Raw genomic sequence first — 24351 nt, 5'->3', positions numbered from 1 at the left:
CCACCAGAATGATATTCAACATTAAGTTTGCATTTTTGAATGCCAACCTGCTATATGTGTACCTTTGTGACCTACTGGAAAGTTGAAACCCCTCTTTGTTCTAGAGAAGTTGGCCTACTTCAAATTCATTGTTGTGTCTATTTAGGGTATGTGATTGATCAATGGATAACTAGAAATATTTCCCGCGCTTTGCTGCAGAATTTGTTCTTGTATATAAATTAGAACGATAAAATACAAAAGGGAAATAATTACATATTATTGAAATAGTGAAAGAGTTATTATACATTTTACATAAACGATAGCTGTATAAAAAAGCTGGGTGCATTAGTTGGAGCTATTAACATAGTAAAAGTGGCAGCTGCATGCAGTATATTCAAAGAGCTAGCTGGTTTAGTTATAAGACTTGGAAAAAGCTCCTTCTGGAGTTTGTTCAAAACAGTGATTGCTCCAGTTGTCGCTGTACAAAATGCTCTAGTTGATTGCTTCAGTTTCAGCAGCTCAAAATGTTGGAGTTGGTTAGCAAAAGCTGCGCAAAATGCTGGAGTTGTTGTTGGAGCTGGTTCGAGGCATTGGTTCTTCCAGTTATAGCTGTACAACAATAGTTATTTATGCTTAGTCATTTTTCTGTTTGCGAGGCTGTGATTTAGTTCCTGATGGTGATGATGTTGTTGTTCCATGTTTACCTTGCCTGTCACTTTTTTTTTTTTTTGGTTAATTGCCTGTCACTTTAATACAAAGAAAACAGAGTTAGAGCTACAGGAAGGAATTTGGAAATTGCAGTTTGATATAAAAATAGAAATAAACAGTCAGAGAATTTGATAGCATATTGTTTGAATGAATAACACAGTTTTAATTAAATCAGAAACCAAATGAAATATCAAATTTTAGTAACAGAAGACGTGCAACTATGTTTCTACACATGTATTGAGTACTATACCATTTCATCTATATTTCTTTGATGCTAATTTTTTGAAAAATTTTATTTTCTTACAATACCCTAAACACTTGCAGAGACTATGAAGATCATGAAGCTCTATCTCAAAATTAAACCCCCAAACACCTAAAACAGATAAAACCCAGATGATATTCCAGGCTCCAGAGTCCAAATTGGCTCTGAAATTAAGATCACAGCCACCCAGACCTTCAACAGAGACATTAAGATCATACAATCAATGATCCCAAAAATGAAAACAGAGCAAACCCAAAAACTCGAGAAAAAAAAAATTACAAATACCCACAACAGATTGAGTCGCGATTCTGGGGAAAAAAAAATACCGATTGTTGTGCGCAATCAAAACGAAACCATGACAGCTTTCCGTCCCCTCTTCCTTTTCTCCAAGTTATCTTATCTACCTTCTTCCCCTGTTAATTTCATATATTACCAATCAAATGACTCCAGCTCTTCCATTAATATTTTGTAAAACACACTCTATATTCCAACTGAACAAAGCAATTCGTAATCAATTAAAAGTTGTGAACATGAATGATGAAAAATTCAGACCAGGTATGAGAAAACATAAATTTGAAGGACTGATACCAAGTATCAGCCATTAAACAGAATTCACAAATTTTGATAGCAATCTAGATTTGATACAAAGTTAATAAATAACGTATAAAAAATTGAAGTTGTAAGCAAATTTGATCATAACTGTTATGTTTAAAATTAATTGAAAAGATGCAAGGTTGATCATAACTGTTAGTAAAAAATTAAAAATCTTTTTGATTATTAACAACAATGACTTTCCAAAATCGATCCAGAATTGATGGAAAGTTGATAAACCAACAAAATCATTTAGTTTTATGATTTCTAGTTGAAATCAAATTTACTCACCTTTGATGTAGAGGATACAGAGTCACCACTTGTTTGTTCGTGCTTCCCAATTGATTTCAGCTTTTGCCAGAAAGGTAAGGCTGCAGAAGGTACTATTTAAAAGCATGTTACTGGTATAAATAAAGTGAAGAGCTGGTTTTTAGTTTAGTTAATTAGTAGATGCAGATTAACAAACCAGTGAACAAACGATAAAAAATTGGTTGGAAAGAGCATGATTGATATTATTGATGAGCTATCATTTCACAATTTAATTGATAAGAATTTGGAAGGACCAAAACTTTTAGTCATTGTGAAGTACAAAGTTGATACATTGATTAATTTTGGTACTTATTTGTGTTTTAGTTCTTCTGCAGCTTCATTGTACTAAATCTTTACTAATGAAGAAAATTTAAGTTGTTTTTTTCTCATTGAAAAGAGAAACATTGTAACCAATCTGTTTCTATAAATTTGTTTCCCTCTCTTCTTGTTCCCTAACATGACACACGCCTGCACTCTAACCAATACTTTGCCATAGTGCCAAATTGAATATTTCTAACTACTATGGAATGGAGTATATTAAACAAAAGTATATCTCTTACATCAAAATTTGTTCTTAGTTAATTCCAAAAGAATGAAAAGATATATAATTCTTCTTCACATGACTTACTATTCAGCTGAGCAATAGAAAAGACCTTTATAGATTACAACTCTAAAACAATTCTCTCTTTAGCATATATACAAAATGCTAACCTTGGAGCAGAATCCTTAAACTGTCAAACTTCTGCGTCAAGAAGTTTAAAAAACTGGTTTTCCTAAGTTCTTGAGTATATGCAACTTTGGAGTCTGAACTACATACAAACAGAAAATTACATTTTCAATGCCTAAAAACAAATAAAGAAAAAAGAAACAGTAAGAACAATAATCAATGAGTCAAGAAAATGTGAAACACCACACATATAGACAATAGCCACATAACAACTGACATTAAGACCTTCAACACACAAAACTCCGTTATTACATATAATTATGATTGATCGCAGGCCATCTTATAAACAAGATCTAAACATATAAAAACTATTTGAAATTGACTGCTCTGAGATATTGCTACCTTTATATACCTATTTTTGACATCGATTTCCAGACATGCATACCTATTTGACAACTGTGCAACTTTCAGACCATGATCCTATTTACAACAAATAAAAATAATCATGCAGTAAACTCTGAGACCGTGATGCTATTTACAACCACATATCCAGTAGATAAACACAAATGATATATCTCCATAGTTTATGAGTTGAATAAATAAAGAACAAAGCATGGTTGAATTCAGAAAAGGATTTTACATGCACTATTGCAGTGGAGGAAAATAAAAACAGAGCAACTGATATTGCTGAAGGTCATACCTTCTGTGAAAGAAACCAGATTTCCAAGCTTATTGCGAGCAATTGAAACCAGATTTCCAAGCCTTTTGGGAGCAATTCAACCTTAGAAAACTGCAAAACCGTAAGATCTCAATCAAAATCACTAATTCCCATACCAAAATTTCATTATAGATCTCGTCATATTTCATTTTCAAGGTAACATATAAACATGCATAAATAAAAGCACAAATAAAAAATCACAATAGGTAAGCGTAGCAGAAATCACAATAGATCATATTTTCTTGTCTAATTAAAAAAATCACAATAGGTAAGCATTGCAGAAATCACAATAGATCATATTTTCTTGTCCAATTAAAAAAAATTACAAAGCTATTAGCAGGAGGAACAACACTAAAGAGTTCATAACTTTTGAAACAATAGCATCAGTTTGATAAATTTGGCCTAGAAATTACCTTCACCTTTTCCCAATCAGCCCAACCAATCGCCCAGAACCTCTACCTGCAATCAAATACAAATGCCTCATAAGCAAACTCTAATCAAACCAATCAACCCCCACTCTCTGTCAATTCAGCTCAAAAATGAAAGAAACCGATGAAATTAAACACACCCAGAACAAAAATCAGAGCATGTGTGCTTTGAAGCTCCTTTCAGAAAATGCAAAATTTTCAACTAATCAATTAAAGAAAGACAAATACAATCAAATACCACACCTGTTCTACTTGTTTTCAACCCAATCTTCTCGTCACAAACTGGACCCAATCAAAACGCAAAACACTGGATACAAAACAAAAAGAAACAAACGCCGATTATAACCACTACAAAACTAAAAGAATACATATCAAATTGAAGAAAATCAGCTTAAACTGTGTTGCTATTGATTCTACCAAATCAAATCTCATCACGCTTTCACGATGAACCCAATCTTCTAGGTAAAAACTCCAGTTACTCAACACGCTTTTGTTAGTGCAAGTTTATTCTCTTCGGCTAAAGAAAAAAATATATATGTTCATGGTTACCCCGTCATGAAAACGGAATGACGAGGATCAGTCTTACTGCAGGAATACCACCTACAGGCTTCCTGCTATAACAAGTTCTTTTTATAGATATTGTGGGATTAAATAAACATTGACATAAATGATTGTTGATCCTAGATACAGCCATGCCACATGAGCTCATATATGGGACAACAAAAATAGTTATCTATGTAGATTAACATTTTTCTGAGGCTATGTGAGTCTTCTGGTTTTTAGTTCTTCGAGAACCGAAGAATTTGGAGACTAGGCTATCGTATTCATTCATGTCTTCCATCTTTATAATCCCATCCATCAGAGGAGACCAGGTTGAACAGCCTGGAGTTGTGTGTTTGATCTTTGTTGAGGCTCGCGGGCCTCGTGGCACATACTTGATGCTCTTGGTGTGCTTTTTCATCCTTGGTTTTCTTCCTCGTCTTCTTCGTCTTGTTTGCTTCAAATTTGATACAGAAAAATCTAGAACAAGAACAAAAGAGACGATAAAAAAAAAAAAAGCAATTTGAGTTCCCAACAAGCATCACAAGTTTTCAACATAAGATAGAAAAGCTGACGTTCATTATATTTTTCACAGTAATGACACCACAAGTAACTCAAAATATGGGAAATGTTACGATGCATTAATGTCTCTAGTTTTAATCTTTTGATAGTAATGGACTAGCTCAATGCAATTGTAGACTAGCTCTCTTGCAATCATACCCCAACTCCCAACGACTCAGGTTGTCTTTACTGAGAGAGTCTCAGTGCGGTCGCCATACCACTTGGTATGGTGCGTCAACCAATCGAAATCCTCTATTTAAAACCATATGGCCATATACTGTCATTGTAATTGTAATGTGAAATTCCGAAAATGTTCCCTACTCATCCTTAATTGGCCTCTCGATACCACACACGTGACACAACGACTGTACAGAAGAACCGCTACTCCACCGAATAGTTTCTTTGCCGGAGGTGGAGTAGTCCTTTTCCAACCGGCGGGAAGACCGAGGTGAGGGCAAAAATGGAATTTAATAAAAATAGTAGCCAAACAAAAAGAGTTTCCCTCGTCCAATCTAGTGGATAATGGATTGAGAGCTCTTTGAAGTCCAGCAAAACCATGGTGGCGTTGTCTTCCTCACTCGCTCAACTCACTCCACTCCACCACCACCACCACCTTCACATTCACCTCCGCCCAACCACCTCCACCGCCGCCACCATCTCCTGTCTCAACGAAACGCCACGTCATCACTCTCATCATGACGAACCCCCAGACCTCACTCTCCGCAAGCACAACTCCAAGTCCACCGCTCTCCTCCTCCACCGTCTCTCCCGCCACCCTAACCCTAACCCTAACGACCCCCAGCACCGCCGCCAGCTCCCTCCGGAGAACAAAGCCTTCGAGCTCTCTCTCCTCCCCAAGCGCACTCCTCAGTTCCCCGGCTCCATCTCCGGCGACTCCTCCTCCCCGACGCCGCTCCGCGACGACGACGACGAACACCGCATGATAATGCGGGCTCTGGAGATTCGCCGGAAGGTCACCAAGGAAATGTTCAAGGAGGCTATGAGGACGAAAGGAAAATTCGGCATCACCTACGCCACCAATTTGACGGAGACCTTGACCGACTTCATTGATTACGTCATGGTCGAGGCCGCCGCCATGAAACGCTCGCCGGAGTTCTGCAATTCCACTTTCAATTTTCGCGCCAAGACTGTTATTGAAAACTCCGAGGCTGTGCCCTGTATCAGGTAATCAAATGCTCTCTACTTTCTATTAGAATTCCATGATTAATGCATAGCTGGTGTGCTAGAAAGCTATAGAATTCATAGGTGGAATTTGAGACTTTAATTTGTCCGCAACTGGTTTGGATTGATTTCATGGTGAATAGGTGGTTGAAGCATAATTCACTTTCGTATCCCCAAATTGGGAAGCTCATTTGTATGTCAAAGGGAGACCTGGGGTCAATTAGACGCCGTGCCGAGTGGTTGAAGTCGATTCATGTTAAGGGGAGGTTTATAGGGGTTGCGCTGGTGAAAGGTGGGGATTGTTTTCTGGAGCGCAGCGATGAGGAATTGGATGAGATTGTTGAGTATTTGGAGAGAAATGGAGTTAGGAGGGATTGGATGGGGACTGTCATGAGCAGATGTCCGCAACTCTTGTCCTACAGTTTGGAGGAAGTGATGGCTCGTGTGGGGTTTTACTTGGATATGGGAATCAATGACAAGGATTTTGGCACAATGGTCTTTGACTATCCCAGGGTACTTGGCTACTATACTCTAGATGAGATGAACCAAAAGGTAGCTGACACTCCCTTACTCTGACTTTTGGTTGGAATCATATAGTTATCATGCTATTTGACAGTATCATGAACAGAATCAACAGATATGGGTTTTAGGCTTTAATTTAGGAGAATGTGTAGTTAATTTGATACCGATTGTGCATAATATCTAATGAGATGCTGCTCTTCTTTATCCAGGTGAACTATTTGAAGGAATTTGGCCTTAGTACTGAGGATGTTGGCAAATTACTAGCATTTAGGCCCCAGCTGATGGGTTGTGGAATAGAGGAAAGATGGAAGCCCCTAGCTAAGTATTTGTATTACCTTGGAATTACCAGAGATGGTATGAGGAGGATGCTTACCATTAAACCGATTCTTTTCTGTGCTGATTTGGAGAAGACCATTGTGCCAAAGGTATGCCAGATATTCATGTGCTTTAATTTTGATGTTGCTGCAAACCTATCATAAAAACAACTTCAGCAATCTAGCTTAGTTCTTCTTAGGTATTTTGTGTTCTCTCCGGTCTCAACTAGCCTAATTAGTTCTCATAATTATTCATGTTCACATACCTAATGCACTGATGCAGTTGTTCCAAACTTCATCCATATATATAATACGCACCCACAAACCCAAAATGTTTGCATATCATGTTATCATGCTTCATTTGATGATATTGATGTCTATTTGTACCATCTTGTAGGTAAAATTTTTTCAGGACATAGGCATTCGAGATGATGCCATAGGAAAAATGCTTGTAAAGTTTCCTCCGTTGCTTACATACAGTCTATACAAGAAAATTCGGCCAGTGGTAAGTTATTTTCCTATTCAAGTTATTGTTATTCTTTTTCTTTAAGCTCATAGCCTCATCAAGTTATTTAAACTATCAACACATACCCCACCTTTCCTAAAAGCTCACCATGGCATGTACAAATATATGTATATAGGTGTGTGTGTGTGTGTGTGTATTTGTCTTCATGCTGTAGTGAGCTGATTAGACCGAGGGTAGAAGTGCAGTTTTGATTCTCGTATGTGCATAAGTTAATTCACCAGGTCTAAAGATAAAAAAAATAAAGAAAATCAGGTTTTTGGATTGAGTGACCTGACCTACATTCTAAGTTGACTTATAGGCACAGTGCAATTGCTCTTTGGCACCATCTCATCAAGTATCTTATTTGACTATGATCACTTGTGCAAATTGTTTAATTGACTGTTGTATATAGTCGCAGTACAGTTGCTATTGTATATCTTTTCTTAGTTTCTGTAATTTTGTGTGTTGGCTGTTTTTAGTCTTTCTTCTTTTTTCAGGGTTGTTTGTGTGTGTGTTGGGGTGAGGGGGAGACTAATGCTTTGTTCAATTCCCTGTTAATGGATAGAGTTACCTTAGAAGTTACTATCATCAAAATATCTATTATCTCATTTTATTTTAAAGTTCCAGTCGATTTGAAGTCATTCAGCTACAAACAGTGATTATTATAATTACTGATGTGTGCTTCAAAGATGTGTCTTGCATGGTTAATAGGAGGCTTACTTTGTGTGATATTAGTTTGAAAATCTGTATGTGCCCTTGCGGGCAGATTGAAATTGATAGCTCTGGTTGGACTGTAGCAATTCCCGCACAACTATTTAATATCCAGGTTCAGTTTGAAATAGATGAGAGTACAATTTACAGTTTAGATGTTGTAACATGTTACTGGTCATACAGGTGATATTCTTGATTACCAAAGCTGGAGTTAGTGACAGAGATATTGGAAAGGTTATAGCTTTGGGACCAGAGCTCTTGGGATGCAACATTGTGCACAAGCTTGAGGTTAATGTAAAATATTTTCGATCACTTGGCATACACGTTAGCACATTGGGTGAGATGATAGCTGATTTCCCCATGCTGCTCCGATACAATACAGATGTCCTCCGTCCAAAATACAGATACCTGAGGAGAACTATGGTCCGCCCTTTGCGAGATCTGATTGAGTTTCCAAGGTGAAGCCACCCTTAGTTTCAGTAACCCTTTCTTTTTCTGAATCTTACTTTCGTCCAGTAAAATAGAGAATCTCTTAAACTTCATTCTGCAATAGATATTACCTTGGTTCTGATATCATTCTTAGCATCATTGTGCTGTATATATAAAGGATAGCAAGGTCTCAGGAATAGGAATAAGGTATCATTCTTAGTAACACTTTTAATTTTCATGCTGAATTTATGGCTGTCTTCAGATTATGTTCGTCATTTCATTTGTTCAAGATATGTAATGGGGTTCTTACATTTGGGTAGCCAATCTGGCACAAAGGAATTTGTGGATTCTAGTTTTATTTTTGCGCGTTTATATTTTACTGTTTGTAATACTTTGACTTCCTTTGTCTTTTTCATTGACTGACCATATTGAAATTGTGTTCAGGTTTTTCAGCTACTCTCTTGAGGGTCGAATTATTCCTAGGCACAAAATTCTGCTAGAGAATCATATCAATTTAAAGCTACGATACATGCTCGCTAGCACAGATGCAGAGTTTGACAAAAGGGTCAAGAATATAGTAGAAAGGCGTCAAAGATTTGAATCTGGAATCACCAATGAGGACTTCTCTAATTCCCAACTCAGTGAGGACGATGAGTCACCTGTGAAGAGAATTATGCTTGATGACGCTGAAACCGAGGCAGAATCAACTATGTTTGATGACACTGTAATTGAGGCAGAATCAACAGTGTTTGATGACACTGAAAGCGAGACAGAATCAATTATGTTTAATGACACTGAAAGTGAAGCAGAATCAACTATGTTCCATGACACTGAAAGTGAGGCAGAATCATAATTACTACCATACAAACTCTGCTTGTCACAACTGTCATGCCACACTCGACAGAAGAAATGCTCACTTTTAGGTCACCACGATTTCCTATATCTCGAAATTTGCAGTCCAGCAATTAAGAGGAAGAGAGTTTATCCATCGCCATGATTTATGAAAGCGTCAAACTGGGAAGAATATGAACCATGGAGCCGGATGATGCCATTAGGTACGCAGCGTAAATGAAAAATGCTTATTTCGAACCTTGTACAGGTATGGAAGATGTACCACCTTTTCCTGCATGGTTCTGTTTCCCAACAAGTCATGACTGTTGTTAACTGGATTTTGGCATCAGCATTTAGTTTAGTCCCTGTTTCGGGGGCCCTTGTGTGGAGTGTTGGCAAGTTTGCTCCTCAAACAAAATGACGAGATTGATTGGAAATCTACCTCGTGCAGTATTGCAATTGATTGGAAATCTTCCTCATGCAGTATTGCAATTGACAAAAATTTGTTGCCCTGCTATAGAAATCTGTTTATAGTGTTCTCCGATTGGTTCAAAATGCTTGAAAAGTAGGTAGTAGAGGTAGCTAATTAGAGTACTGTATATGAATTATCTACACTTGTAAATCTACACTGTGTATATAATTAGAGCCTTTCGTTGGACCAATATTGATTTCATAAATACATATGGTAGCAAAGGTAACAGACATCCCCGATACCAGACTAGTGTCATTCCTGAGAAAAGACTGGAAGTATAAGAACACCTGGAATTTCAATTTGACTTGCTGATAATGATTAAGAGGAGCATTTTAGGGATGTCATTTTCTCCCGCGGGACTACATGTTGGTTGAACTTTTACTGGAATACAAAAATGAATACACCACTCTGGACAACATTCAAGAGTACAGCAACTCCGCAAGGCTGCAAAGCCGCTACCTGGGTGATACAAATTAGAGTTCTAAATTTATATCAAGCTGAAATGAACATACATTCAGGAGTTATTGATTTGTAGAAACCCGTGGGCAGTTGGCATGCCAGTAAGTTTTGAATCGTGATTAATCTGGAAATAAGTTTGAACCTAAAAAAATCTAAACAAAACTAGGACTCAGACTGTCTTCACCGTCTCTGCTGCTGCAGCATTCGCGTATATAGGGTGAAGCACATGACCGTCTTTGGGCTCTACATGCACCCACTTACGTCCAGTGAGCTTGTGCTTTTCAAACTTTACGGTGCCTTCTTTCAGAGCAAAAAGAGTGTGATCTTTCCCTAACCCAACATAATTTCCAGGATGGAATCGGGTGCCCCTCTGGCGAACAATGATGTTTCCAGGTATCACCCTCTGCAACGCAAACAGAAAAACATCAAACTGATTGTAAATATCCATTTTCCTTCTGCACTATTCCCCATCCTCTTACCTCTCCACCGAATTTCTTCACTCCAAGATTCTTAGGTAAAGAGTCTCGCCCATTCTTTGAGGATCCAAGATTTTTTTAGTAGCCCAGCGCCTGAATATCAAACTCAATCCTTCTCCTGTGACATCTGCAATTAGTGCACGGAGTCAAAGAGTAGAGGTTAGATGCAGCAATATAATGAGTTCACGAAACACTTAAACTAGTCAACTCATTGAGTTATATGAAATTTGTACCAGAAGCACTGCTGTAAACAGGAGTACTGGTAACCAGATGCTTTATATTCAATCTTTGGCATAGTGATGTTCCAAAATTCATTGTTGTTTTCTGGAAGATGGAGTTAACCTGAAATAAAATCACCACATTGAGCGGTCAATACGTCAGAGATAAGTAACTAGAATAAGAAAGGCAGTGTGCCAGCAGGAATCAAAGATATGAATATGAACCAGTTACCTTTATGTGAAACTGTCGACTAACTTGCCAACTAATATGTCAATTTTTATTCTTTTCCTGAATACACTACTCCCTCGCTACCTATTGTTATTAAGTTGAACTAGTACTCTAGTAGCACCACTCAATTGGAATAAACCCCTTGTTTATTTCTCAGTCACAAACAACTCATTCTCTGGCTTTTCCTAGCGGAAACCCTGGGTGCACTTGCTCAAAGTAAAAAAGCAGTGAGTAGAAAATGAACAGTCTGAAGACTTACAAAGATTTCAACCCCTTACATTCATCCTTTCCTTTCTTTTTCTTTTTTCAAAAGAAGGGAAATGATGGAGAAATTGGCATTACAAAATAAATCAACCAGTGAATATCAAATGGGGAAAAAAAAACCCACAATTTCTAACTGAAGCTTGGTTTTGTATGGACAATCAATTGAAGCTCTGACATATACAAGGTCATAAAATACAGGACGTGAACAAATTCAACAACCAACAACAAACCAAGCAACAAGAGAGAGAAAGGAAAACAAATAAATTTGAAGATCCCTTGTGTGCACACACAATTGTATCATCGATCTCATTTTCCTTTTGGCAAATGCTGATCACCTCCCTTTTATTTAATTTGGTTTTATAAGTTCTAACCACCTTAAGGCCCAGCACTATCACAATTTTCTCTCAGCTCTAGGTCAGCAGCATCTTCCAAGCACCTGGGAAGTATTTAGGTCAAAATTTTTACTTCCTATACCCTTTCAATTGTATTTTTCATCTCTAAGCAACCAATTCCATTATCACATACCCTTCTCAGATTATTCTGCTCAAACTCAACCTCAACTCGGGAGACCCAAAGAAAAAGTGATACAATCTATGCTATTCACACCATTCCTTCCACCAACTAACCAACTTATTCTAATAAACACAATAATCTTTCCCTGGATCTTAATTCCTATTTCCTAGCACGGTCTACAAATTTACTTTTCAGATTTTACACCAAGAATATAAATTTGCTCGTCGATAAATCATGCATGCCATATCATTAAGGGCGAAACGAAGCGCTGCATGCAACCAGAAGAAAACCATACGCCAGAATGAAAACATAACCCCATAACTCATCGCAATATTTCAAACCCATAAATACCCTATTTCTCATCCCAATGGGAAACAAATTAAACATGAACCCATCCAACTATCTAAGACTTAAAATTAAACACAGAACAAAATAACAATTCGATTGAATCAATGAATAATGGCACCTAAGAAAAATCTACATACTATTGGAAATGGTGTGACACAATAAGGGAGAGTGCGAAATGGTGGAAGACTAATTCATAAGCAATACCCAGAAATCAGAAGCAATCAAAATTGCAAAACGAAAAGGACTTTATTGTTTAAAATGAGAAGGGATACCTAGTTGCCGGAAGGTTAAGGTCGCATTTAGGGTTTAGGGAGAGATATGTACTTATTACGTAGTAGTCGGGTATCAGTATTACTTAAGCCAATAAGGCTTAAGGTTAAATTTTCAAAGACCCTGCAATGCCCCTCTCTCTATATAAGTGTACAAAAATTTGATATAAATAAACAAGGGGCAAAAGAGTAATCTAGGAGGATAAGACAGTTTCAGTTTCCTTCAAAAACTGATTTGCAGCCCTTTTCTAGATTGTGCAGAAGACGTTCTCCTCTTCGTTTTCTTCTGTACCACAAACTCTGGCCGTTTTCGTTTGGTGCTATCAGAAATAGTAAAATGTTTCTTCTCCTAATCCTTTTCTACAGAAAATCTCCAAAATACGCGCACTATACTTGATCAATTCAGAAAGTAAGTTGATTACTCGATTTTTAAGATCAGTGGATCAATATGTATACAATTAGTTTATCTGATTTCAGTTAACTTCTCCGTCTAGTTTCTTTCTGCTTTGGTGTGCGTATGTGTTTGTTCATGGCAACTGCGATTAAACTATGATTCGGATGTTTAAGAACCTTCCAGCGAAAAGGTTTATTAATTTGTTGGTCCTTTCTGAATTGTCCATTTATCGTATGTATCCCATGTAAATTGATGATATTACTTGATAGTTGTCAGGGCCATTAGTGTAATTGTGGATCATTATTTGAAGAATATTCAACAATCTTTATTATCATCCATGGTTATTTTACTTAGTTTAATAGTTGTGTTTGACGTGGAAACCAGTTGGCCTGCAAACTGTCTCTTTTGCTGTTGTGATTGCGCGGGCGTGCCAGCACCGTGGGGTGCAGTCGTCAGGGGAGTCCCTTGACCTGACTTCTTCTTCAAGCGTTGCAGACGAGGAGAGCACCAACCTCGCCACAAGGTTCTTTTTTATGCCTTCGAAGAAAGGACTTCTTGCCTTACGGATAAGGACTTTGGTTGTGATCTCTTCACGACACCGAATCGATACTTAGTGTTGTAGACTAAGTAGAGCAATCACTGGGAAGTTTGGAGAAAGCACAGGGTTTGCTAAAGCGTGACTTTAGCTTCGCTGGGTTGCGAGGGCGTTACCCTTTGCTTCGCTGGTAGTATCGGTGGCAGTAGCACTTAACAGTCGGCTCTTGGAGAGACTAGGACTGGAAGCACGGTAGCCGGGTTTCAACGAGGTTGAAGGTTTGCTCCTGGGAGGCTTTGATAATCGTAGAGATTAGTTGATTTGAGAGTTCGGTTTATTCGTCCTTGAAACCTGGTATATATACCTAGGGTTTCGACTGCTCCTTGCCATAGAAGGATTATTGGTTGAAGTTTCCCATTCAATTTCCGCTACCCGACTCCAATAAGGTTTCGTTTTCCTTATGGATCACGGAATGGGCGAAGCTATAACCCAAACCCAAGTAGGCTTATTTTTGGGCCGCAGGTATCGGCCAGCTGTGCTAAATCCACTAAAGGATCTTGCCAAAATTACTTTTGGGCTCAAACATTGCCCCCCAGGCCCCGATATCAAGCCCGCGAAAATGTAACTAATTGAAGGGGACTAAAACGACATGTCTGGGGATCGAAACGATGTCATTAATGAAGGTTGCGTCTATTCGCTTGGCAAAACGTCCTTTCATCGCATCGTTTCCCTCACAAAATCTTTTGTTTAAATACCGCAGCCACTCCAGACCTGTCACATGAGAAACCCTTCTAGTCTCCTAAACCCAGAAAACCTCTCACTCCATACCCACTTTATAGAAACCCAGAAATGGCTCCCCCAAAGAAGGTGATCATCGATCAGGAAAAAGAGCTTACTGATAACGTCGCTCGCACTTGGGGAACCAACATCGGTGCCCGCTGTCGCATCCATACTTCCGTCCAGAGACCTCTGCTTCTCAGGCTTCCAAACCATCACGCCGGACTGGGTCTGGCACCGCGAGATTCCATTCCCGCTGACGCTCTCGTCCTCTATAGCCTGCCCATTCGTCGACCCATTCAGGTCCTCCGGAGGACCCCTGCAGATTTCAGCAGTTGGAGTGCGCAAAATCATCGAGCAAAAATAGGGCATTGGTCGTCCACAATTAGCGCAGATGAGTTTTCCTAGTATCGTGAAGTAAGAGCACAAGAGTTGGTTCGCTGGAACGCGGTAGGTATTACCCACACTATCGATTTATGCTTTCGCCTTCCTCGCGGTGGGAATCGCTCACCACTCGCTGCCTTCCTTTGCCTTTGGCATACCACTACCAATACTTTTGATTTTCGATTTGGCCAAATGAGTATAACATTGTTGGATATCCTCACCATTACTGGATTGCCCATCGATGGCGAGCCCTACCTGCATGGCCAATTCGACTCTAACACCTTCACATCAACTATGGCCCAAACCGGTCGTAGTGCTCATAGCAGCTCCTATCCGCGGTGGCTGGCTTATTATCGCAAAAAGCACAATGAGACTGGTGGCATTGCTTTTCTGGAGTATTGGCTCTGCAAGTTCATATTTTGTACTTCCTCCTGTAAGCCCACTGGCACTTGGACTCTTCTGGCAATGGCCCTCTACAACGGCCGCCGCGTGGGGTTAGGACAACCAGTGTTAGGTGCCCTCTACCGTACTCTGTACCAGGCCACGATGCATCCTTTTGAGACTAGCATTTCTAGCTCCTTTTGGATCCTTGATTTTTGGATTCAAGCTTACTTTCCATTCTTCCGCCGCGACGACATTTCACTGCTACCACCGGCTGATGCCCTTCTTGGTCAATGGTTTTGTCGAGAGGCGAGGTACACAGCCCCACCCTATTCTGAGTGTTTCTCATATTTGTACCTCCTGCACGAGATTCCCTACTATGATCTAATACTTAATAGGAGATTCCCCGCTCCTCTTGAAAATGGGTTCCTTCCTAGGGCTCCTAATTATAGTGATCGCGCGCGCTTGGCTTTTCGCCGCGCGATCTCTTGTTCAGACATTAGGCTCGCTGCTGACGAAACTTAGTTATGAGCTTTATGCTCCCAACCATTTTGCTCGCCAGTTTGGTCTTATCCAATTGGTGCCATTTCCCCTCTATGATGCCTGGAATTACAATACCTCTTGGTGCAGAATTGGCCCCTTAAATGGACCTCCGCCAGTACAAAGCATGCTTGTACTGGTCGATCTCCCTGACTGGGCTGATAATATCGTCCCCATGGAAGGGACCGCTGAAGATTATGATCAATGGTGGAAGGAAGTCTCTGTTAACTGCTGGAGGCAAAGGGATGACGAACTCTTTGCGGCAATCTTTGAAGAATTGAGATATCCTTACGACGCTGATACTGAAGAACTTGCTCGCTTTCTTGAAGACGAAGCAAGACCTCCACCACCCGAACAGGCTCCGCGACTCGCGCGAGCTCTGCGCTTGGTTCAAGTTGGAATTGTAATTCGCGAGCACCCTCCAGAGGTAATTGCCTTAGAATGTTCTTTGTTTTCTTGATCATTGTCACCTCCGACTCTTTTCCCCTAACTCGAAGTTCATAACAGGGGCGCGCACCGCCTTCCAGCAATCGCGCCGTGGGTGTTTCTCCGGCCGCTAAACAGAAAGCAATATTGACCAAGCCTAAAGTAGAGGACTCTTCCTCTGATGATGATGACCCTCAAACTGTAAGGATTATCTTCCTAGAACGTATATTTTAGCAGCCTTTTCAAAGTCTAATTTGACTTTGTTTAAATCCTGACAGATTGCTGCTGCTCTAGCACACAAACGCAGTCGCGCTGACTTCCGGACTGATCCATGGGCAGAAGATGAACCAGTCGCTGATCGACTGGTAATACTCCTCTAAAGTGAGCATTGATACTTTGTTTTGTTCTGTATGACTTTATAATGTTTCTCCGCTTCAGGTTCGTCGTAGGTTTTCGAGGCAAGTTGGGGAAGGATCCTCTACTGCTGGCGAAGGTGTGTCTAGCACACAAGTCCAAGAACCCAATGGTGACCCTCCCTCTGCGATCAATGCTGCAAAGAATATGCAGTTGGTTGTAGTCCCAGTACAAGTCATAGATGACAGCTCGCCTAAGGTTGAAGAAAGGATGTCGCTCCTTCATACCTCCCAGGAACAACCAATTCTCCTTCTGGCATCGACAGTGCCTGATTCGGGTCCAACCTCCGGTGAGATTGCCCCAACGCCAACAGCAAATTTCCACGAGCTACCTGTTGAAGAGGTACCTTTCTTAACAAAAAATGTTTTATCTTTACCCTTGGCTTGGTTATTCTGAAGATGTCTCTTTCTAGGGTCCAAACGTGGAAGCAGCAGCTGGAGAAATAGCGGACGAGAATCCTGCTGAACCTGTTCTCAATGTGGTTGGTCAGGAACCTGCTCCCCATGCCCCCCAAGTCATTGAAGCCGGGGAATTAGGAGAACTTCCTGAACCAGTGCCAGAAGCAGTACCTATCGCGGAGCCTCTTGAGGCCCCTGTCGCTGAACAAGTTCTTCCTTCTACTTTAGAGCGTTTAGCTCGTATGCTCGAAGTGACCCCACCTGGGGTCGTAGATGATGCTAGAGAAGGCCTTCGTCGTCTCCTGGGCCCTGATATTCTGATTCCTGGTGCGCCTGCAAGAGTTTTGGAGTATCTGAGGGTGCTTCTCCGCGAGGGTGCTATCACTGAAGACCAATTTCAAGAGGTTGACCAGCTGCTGCATGATCTCCCGCAAGGGCTCAATGAGAGGGCGGTCGTAAACGTGCAAGCCAGGCAGACCAAAACACATTACCAGACCCTTACTCAACAAATGGACAATGCGCGCGATTTCTTGGGTGACCAAGCTAATCTCATCAGGGATCTGACTCTCGAGAGAAACCATCTGAGGTCCCAGATTCAGGATCTTCAAGCCCGCTTAACTGAAGTAACGGCTAGGCTTGCCCATGCGGAGCCTCAGCTAGAGCAGCCCCTTGCCGCTTTCGAGACGCTGACCCAAGAACTGGCCCAAGCTCGTGTAGCAGTCCAACAGGCTGCACAAGCTGCCACGGATGCTAGTTTTCGACTGGACGAACTCTTCCTCCGCTTAACTCATGCAAGCCGGAGACTTTTAGGCCTCTGATTTTAGGCCCATTAATTGTATGAACAATATTATTATTAATAATTTAAATATTTAGCCCACTTTTGCTTGGCCCAAATATATGTTCAAATTTTCAGGCAATTCAGCGTTTAATTTGCCTTTATTGCTATTGAAACTGTTTGAAAAGATAATCTCGAAACAAAGCTGTTACCTCCTTGAAAACTGCCCCGCTTCCCACGCGTTTTCAATTACCTTCATTTCCGAGATCCTAGCATTCAATTCCATCGATACTATAGTTGAGGGCGTTGAAAATACTTCAACTGCCCACCGCACAGTTGAGGCCACTGAGGTTGGTCCTATAAATACCTGTACTTTGGAGAATAAAAACTCAAGCAAATATGGCTTTCCCAGTAATAGTTTCACAAACCCTACTTCTCTTCCTTCTGTTTCTGAAATCCTCTCCTCACGATCTCGGCCTCAACCCCAAAATCCTTAGGTTTTATGGCTTAATCTCAATGCCTGGGTAGGTCTTATGGCCTAATCTTAGGTCCAGCCGCATGTCTTTGGTCTCTGGAAATCCGGATGGGATTCATCGGTTTCAGTTAGACTGAAGAACATGCGGCGCTCCTAACGCGGCGAAACTAGATTCTGAGGGATCCCTTTCCTCATATTTCTCGCGTGGAGCAGGAGGGAGAAGGGCGGAAGGCCACTTGAGACCGGTCGTTCTTCTTCCGCAGCCTACCTCCGGGGTCTGACTGTCAGACTTCTGTTTTTCCCCTGGAGGTAGATGTGGTTGTGAGTCGCGCTCTCTCTGAAGACCATCTCCATCCCGGAGGGTAATCCACTAGAAGGGTTAGGATGGATTATTTCCTTCCCTCTTCCTCCGGTACAGACGATAGCAGCTGCGACTCAGATCAGATGAGGGATGTGGGTGAAGAGAGGGAGAGTATACATGATCATAACACAACCCCCCTTGTTGCCACAAGATCCAGAAATTCTAAGCAGATCTGCAACTCTTATGATTTTTAAGCCATTTCTGGCCTTGTAAACCGCAAATGTAATTGTTTCGATTTGTACTGCTTCTGGCCACAAAGCCACTTTATGAATGAAAGTTTCTGAGTATTTTTCAAAAAATTGTTATAAAATAAGGCCTCATGTATAGACCATTACATATATTCTTAACACATATTATCAAGGACGAATGGAAAAAAGTAACACAATTGAAATTGAAATTGTTAAAATTTTTAATAAGGCCTCAACGAAGGCCTGGAGGTATAGAATGTTGCCCCCCTAGTGTTCGTAGGTGAAGCAAATACATGAGACGAAGGCCACAGGAAAGGCCTGAATATGAATGGATGATGGGAGCCGATGAAGACTACGGTTGCCCCCCTTGCTGGGAAGAAGGTTGATCCGGTTGATCCTCGAAATCCCAAACACTAGGGTAATATTTCTTCAGGAACCGCCCATTGATGGGATTGCGATGGATGTCGCCGTCCAAATCTTTGAGGTGAAAGGCCCCGCGCTCTAGAATGCGGTGAACAACAAAGGGTCCTTCCCAGCGCAGAGTCCATTTACCGCGACCGGTCAATTTCTCGCCAAAGGGCAAAACAACTTTCCAAACAAGGTCACCTTCTTTGAAACTACGGTCACGCGTCCTCTTATCATAGGCGCGGGCGATACGTTGTTTCTCCATCACTAGATTATCCAAAGCCGCTAAGCGCTGCTCGTTCAGGTCTTCGTGCTCTTGCCACATTGCCTGGACATAATCTTCGCCTATCAAATGATGTTGATCTAGGACGCGCAAGGATTGAACGTTGAGTTCTAAGGGTAAGACTACGTCATGACCAAACATTAGTGCATAGGGTGTTGTAACAGTGGGATTCCTCTTGGAGGTGCGATAAGCCCATAGTGTCTCATACAACGTGTTGTGCCACTGGCGAGGGTTTTCAACAAGCATCTTCTTTAGAAGGGTGATAATAATCTTGTTACTGGCCTCCGCTTGACCGTTGGACTGAGCATAATAAGGTGTGCTGTGGACAAACTGTATGCCCAAGTCGTTGACGAGCTGCTCTACGTCACCGCCCATAAACGCTGCCCCCCCCTGTCTGAGACAAGCACTTCAGGGATACCAAACCTGCAGATGATGTTATGAAAAATGAATTGGCGAATGGTAGCGCCTGAAGCCTCTTTCAAAGGCTCAGCTTCGACCCATTTGGTGAAGAAATCAGTAGCCACAATGATGAACTTGTGTTGGAGGGAGGAATGAGGATGAATCATCCCAATCAAGTCCAATGCCCAGCCTCGTGCAGGCCAAGGCTTAATAATAGGTTGCATGGGAATGTTGGGGATATGCTGCACTGGACCATGTGCCTGGCAATCTTGGCATCCTTTCGCGAACGTGATACAGTCCTTCAAAATGCCAGGCCAATAATACCCATGTATTCGGATAAGCCAACGCATTTTAGGGCCCGCTTGATGGGCTCCACATACTCCCGCGTGTGCTTTGCGCATTAACCGCTTTGATTCGCGGCCATAGACACATCGGAAGTCCATGCCATCTTCCCCACGTCGTCGTAACTCCTCGCCTCTGAGGAATTAATTTAAGGCAAGAAAACGAATCTTCCTGTCTGCTGTGGGACTTGGTTGCTGGAGGTAATCGATCAACGGAATGAGCCAATCGACGTCAATAGGCTCAAGGATCGCGACGACTGGATTTTCGGGTGGGTCAGGCGTCGCGATCCACGAGGGTAGCGTGCGGCGCTCAACTTTCAGAATGCGCTCGCGAACCCCATACTTCAATGTGATGCCTGTAGCCAGTTGAGCGAGCTCATTGGCCGCGAAATTGCTCTCGCGAGGTATGTACTCCAAATCCACGTCATCAAATTGATCCAGAAGCTCAATGGCGCCATTCCAATAGGGTATGAGCAAACAGCTTGCACATCTGTATTTCTCTTGAAGCTGATTTATCACGAGCAGAGAGTCACCGCGTACCTGAACGTCTCTTACTCCCAATTCCAGTAAGACCTCTAGGCCAATAATAAGGGCCTCATATTCTGCTTGGTTATTTGTGCACTTAAACTCCAATTGGAAATAATAAGAGAAACGATCGCCCGCTGGGTTTTCTAGAACAACTCCTGCCCCCGCTAATATGTCTGTTCTTGAGCCATCAAAAAATAATACCCAGGGTTGCAAGAAGACGGTGGCTTGATACCATATGGCGTACTCTGGAATGCGCGCCAAATCTGGTCGAGTTGTGGTGGCGGTCGCTATCTCTAATTCCTTCACTGTCGGGATATCCAACATAGGGTGATGTGCCAGAAAGTCTGCGATAGCTTGTCCCTTCACTGCTTTCTGTGGAACGTATTGTAGCGAGAATTCGGATAGGGCCAATACCCACTTGCCAATGCGACCTCTTAGAATAGGTCGCGACAACATGTACTTAACCAGGTCGGTTTGAGCAATGATGGATGTAGTAAAGGATAACATGTAGTGTCGCAACTTGCAAGCGGAGAAGTACAATGTGAGGCACAATTTTTCCATAGGAGTATACCTTGTCTCGCAATCCGTAAGTGTCCTACTGAGGTAAAAAATGGCATGCTCAACACCTTCCTCATCATCTTGGGCGAGTAGGCTGCCAATGGAAGCCTCAGCTGCTGAAATATATAGTTTCAACGGAAACCCAGCTGTAGAGGGAACAAGCACTGGTGGGCTCGCTAAATAGGCCTTGATTCTGTTGAAAGCCTCTTGATGTTGAGACTCCCATACAAACTCGTTCTGTCCTTGCAATTTCAGCAATGGAGAGAAGGGCTGGATCTTACCTGCATAGTTAGAAATGAAATGTCTCAGAAAGTTGATTTTACCCAGCAAACGCTGTAGCTCTTTCTTCGTTCGCGGAGGGGAGGCTTTGATGACTGCGCTTGCTTTGTCTTCAGGGACCTCAATTCCCCTTTGATGGACAATGAAGCCCAGGAAATCTCCTACTTGAACTCCAAACACGCATTTGGCGGGGTTCATCTTGAGTTTGTGTTATCGCATGCGCTCGAAGACCTTCCTGAGATCGGTGATGTGATCCCCTCTCTTCTTAGACTTCACAACTACGTCATCTATGTAAACCTCTAAAATCTTCCCCATGATGTCGTGGAAAATCAGGTTCATGGCTCTTTGGTATGTTGCCCCAGCATTCTTTAGTCCAAAAGGCATAACCACGTATTCAAAAACGCTCGCGAACCCTGGACAACGGAACGCAGTTTTGTGTCTGTCTTCTTCTGTGACCGGAATTTGGTGATACCCGGCAGTTCCGTCCATGAAGGATAACAATTCATGTCCGGCTACTACATCTACCAACATATCCGCGACCGGCATGGGGTAGACATCTTTAGGCGTAGCGATATTAAGATCTCTGTAGTCCATGCAGACCCTCATCTTGCCGTTCTTCTTGCGAACTGGCACTATATTAGATAGCCACTGATTGTATTTGGCCACCCTGATAATGCCTGATTTATGCATTTTTTCTACTTCCTCTTTGACGAGGACCTGGGTTTCTGAATTCATTTGTCGCGGCTCTTGTTTCACAGGCCTCTTGTCAGGGAATGTTGGCAGCTAATGGCAAACCAAGTCCGGTGACAGGCCGGGCATGTCTTCATACTTCTCCGCGAAGCAATCTTTGAATTCCAGTAATAGGTCAATAAGCCTCTATTTCTCGCTAGGCTCTAAGTAAGCGCTAATAGCCATTTCCATAGGCTCATCTGTTGTTCCAAGATTGACCTTCTCGGTAGGATCTCTGAGCTTAGGGGGTGTATCGTCCAGCGCTGCCGGAGCGAGCTGAATTTCTACTTCATCTTCCTGTTCCTGATCAGAGAGTTCTTCATTGACGATTTCTAAGGTCGCGATTCGATCATACGCCTCTTTTTCCACTAAGTACGATGATAGCCGTTCGTACAGCGAGTGAAGGGCCTCAATTCCTTCCTCTGGAAGGTCGTAATCCATTAATAGTTTAAGGGTTTGGGCACAGCGTGGCCAGGCCTTTCCAAGCCTTCTTTTGCGAGCGTGAGCCCCTGCTGTGCCAGATCAGAGGCTGTCACCCCTGTGGGGCGGCCTTTGTTATCGATGCCACTTACCTACAATGGAGTGATAGGCTCCAAGTAGTACCTGGCATCTACATAATTCGCGGAAACGGGGAAGGGACGAGGATCCGCTTTGATCAACTCAGCTTGATCTGTGACCTTATTCCACATCACTAACTCCTGGTGGAGAGTTGACGGGACACAATAGCTCCGGTGAATCCAGTCATGTCCCAAGATAATGTTGTAGGCCGCGTAACAGTCTGTCACGAAGAAAGCATAGACTCCCTCTGCTGGTCCTACCTTGATACGTAGAAACAATAAGCCCAAAGTCTTTGTGACTGTTCCCGCGAAGTTCTTCAGCGTGAGGGATGTAGATTGGATCTTTTCTTTCTTGATCCCCAATAAATGCATGGTTCTTGTGGTGATAACGTTGACAGCGGCCCCTGTGTCGACCATAACTTTACTGACCTTAGTGCCAGCAAATTCCACCGTTATATATAGAGGTCGCATGTGCTGAACCATCGCTGGTGTAGGTCTGGTGAAGCTCATATAGAAACCTTTACCATTAGCATCTTCTGTCTCAAGAACCACTACTTCTGCTATCGGTGTTGTTGCAGCCGACGTGATCTACAGGGGATGGTCGGTACCTTCTTCATCTTCCACACAGTCCTGTGCGCTACTGGCAAAGCATATCTCGCGGGAAGTACATAGACCATGTTGCAGGAAGTATCGGCCACCTCGGTTTCGTCCATGTCATCCTCCAAGTTGAGCTTGGGCTCCTCAACCGGGATGTCAGTGTTGAACTGCTTCGCCAAACGGTCTACCAATGACTCTTCTGTAAGACCTGTTACCTCACATTGTTTTTGGTCCTGTAGCTCAGTCATCAACAACGGCAAATTTGATCTTTGTTCCCCTGCAAGTATCTCCTTTGGAGGTGCGACCACCAGACTTTGGATTTTCTTAGGTCTCCACTGTAGGTCTTCATTAGTGCTGCCCTTGCCCCCCAATCTCTCAAAAACTGAGGATTTGACTTCTGGGTCTTCTCGAAACAACCTGCGCCGGACATGTGGCCACCTAGTTGGCGAGTTGTCTTTCCTAGCTGGTGGGGGTGTCCTTTCGGTCTTGATCCTGCAGAAAACGCTAGGCTTAGGAACCCCTGATTCTGAGCGCGCCTATTTTTGAAAGCTGCGAGGAGCCACTAATGGCTTGGCCGCTAATGCTTCCATCTCTTTCTGATATTGCTCAGGAGATTTAACCAGTTGTGATGGCTTGATCAGGCCTTGATCCAGAGCTTCTAACGCGCACTTGGCTTCTCCGAACCTGCGCTGCAATTTCCTTTTCTTAGAAGGGCTGATTTCCATAGCTTTCCCCTTCTCTCTGGTGTACCATTTGCCTTCCTTGATGGTAGACGTTGAAGCAGGAGGGATATAAGATTTGATCACGAAATCTTTGTGCTTATTCCAAGCCCTTCCTTCTTGCTTCTGATCGGCCGCGGCCGCTTTCAATTTCTTGAATAAGTTGGAATCTTTTGGGGATGGCGGTGATTTTATCTCCTCTCTCGCCTTCGGGCTAGAAGGCTGATAATGTTGTGATGGTAAAGCCCATCTTATTGGCGGGAGAGAACCAAACCGAAATGTCTGCTCGACCTCTGCGTGCGACACTTGGATGCTGCATTCTTCTTTGCATTGCGAGCAAAGGACCACTGGCGAGGCCTCGCTGATGGGCTTGGCCATCTTCTTTACAGGGGTTTCTCCCTCT

At 42.3% G+C, this 24351-nt stretch overlaps 3 protein-coding genes, 1 long non-coding RNA gene and 1 pseudogene across 7 annotated transcripts; 1 reads left to right on the top strand and 4 right to left on the bottom strand.

Annotated features, from left to right (window-relative positions):
• Positions 1 to 232: 232 nt before the first annotated feature.
• Positions 233 to 4122, bottom strand: LOC112173115. Of its 4 annotated transcripts, none has more exons than XR_002925464.2 (8): positions 3906 to 4087; positions 3648 to 3693; positions 3217 to 3306; positions 2561 to 2653; positions 1832 to 1911; positions 1276 to 1362; positions 684 to 725; positions 233 to 588 (listed from the first exon to the last, which is right to left on the bottom strand). It is a non-coding gene; the product is annotated as an uncharacterized LOC112173115 (long non-coding RNA). The 4 variants fall into 4 exon arrangements; XR_002925460.2 differs by adding an exon at positions 4098 to 4122 and having other exon boundaries at positions 426 to 725; positions 3906 to 3969; XR_005801170.1 differs by having other exon boundaries at positions 426 to 725; positions 1832 to 1923; positions 3906 to 4088.
• Positions 4123 to 5207: 1085 nt separating this feature from the next.
• Positions 5208 to 9759, top strand: LOC112169068 (transcription termination factor MTERF2, chloroplastic). The gene is made up of 6 exons (XM_024306007.2): positions 5208 to 5948; positions 6089 to 6497; positions 6677 to 6892; positions 7179 to 7286; positions 8181 to 8455; positions 8871 to 9759. The coding sequence occupies exons 1-6, from the start codon at positions 5320 to 5322 to the stop codon at positions 9277 to 9279; spliced, it is 2046 nt and encodes a 681-aa protein (XP_024161775.1). The 5' UTR covers positions 5208 to 5319; the 3' UTR covers positions 9280 to 9759.
• Positions 9760 to 10053: 294 nt separating this feature from the next.
• LOC112169154 lies at positions 10054 to 12422 on the bottom strand (annotated as a pseudogene).
• A 6483-nt stretch (positions 12423 to 18905) lies between these two features.
• LOC112171001 lies at positions 18906 to 19487 on the bottom strand. Its single transcript, XM_024308254.1, has one exon. It carries the CDS (start codon positions 19485 to 19487, stop codon positions 18906 to 18908), a length of 582 nt encoding a protein of 193 aa, XP_024164022.1.
• A 638-nt stretch (positions 19488 to 20125) lies between these two features.
• Positions 20126 to 21544, bottom strand: LOC112171000. Its single transcript, XM_024308253.1, has one exon. It carries the CDS (start codon positions 21542 to 21544, stop codon positions 20126 to 20128), a length of 1419 nt encoding a protein of 472 aa, XP_024164021.1.
• Between the last annotated feature and the right edge of the window lie 2807 nt (positions 21545 to 24351).

This window comes from Rosa chinensis, chromosome 6 (assembly GCF_002994745.2).
Source record: "Rosa chinensis cultivar Old Blush chromosome 6, RchiOBHm-V2, whole genome shotgun sequence".
Lineage (NCBI taxonomy): Eukaryota > Viridiplantae > Streptophyta > Magnoliopsida > Rosales > Rosaceae > Rosa > Rosa chinensis.
This window is presented reverse-complemented; position numbering and strand designations above follow the sequence as displayed.

Bases quoted from the DNA above. Each gene is read 5' to 3' on its own strand.
- LOC112169068 (XM_024306007.2), top strand. From the start codon at position 5,320: ATGGTGGCGTTGTCTTCCTCACTCGCTCAACTCACTCCACTCCACCAC. The intron at 5,949-6,088 runs GTAATCAAATGC...CATGGTGAATAG, and splicing joins GAGGCTGTGCCCTGTATCAG to GTGGTTGAAGCATAATTCAC. The intron at 7,287-8,180 runs GTAAGTTATTTT...CTGGTCATACAG, and splicing joins ACAAGAAAATTCGGCCAGTG to GTGATATTCTTGATTACCAA.
- LOC112171001 (XM_024308254.1), bottom strand. From the start codon at position 19,487: ATGCTTGTTGAAAACCCTCGCCAGTGGCACAACACGTTGTATGAGACA.
- LOC112171000 (XM_024308253.1), bottom strand. From the start codon at position 21,544: ATGAACCCCGCCAAATGCGTGTTTGGAGTTCAAGTAGGAGATTTCCTG.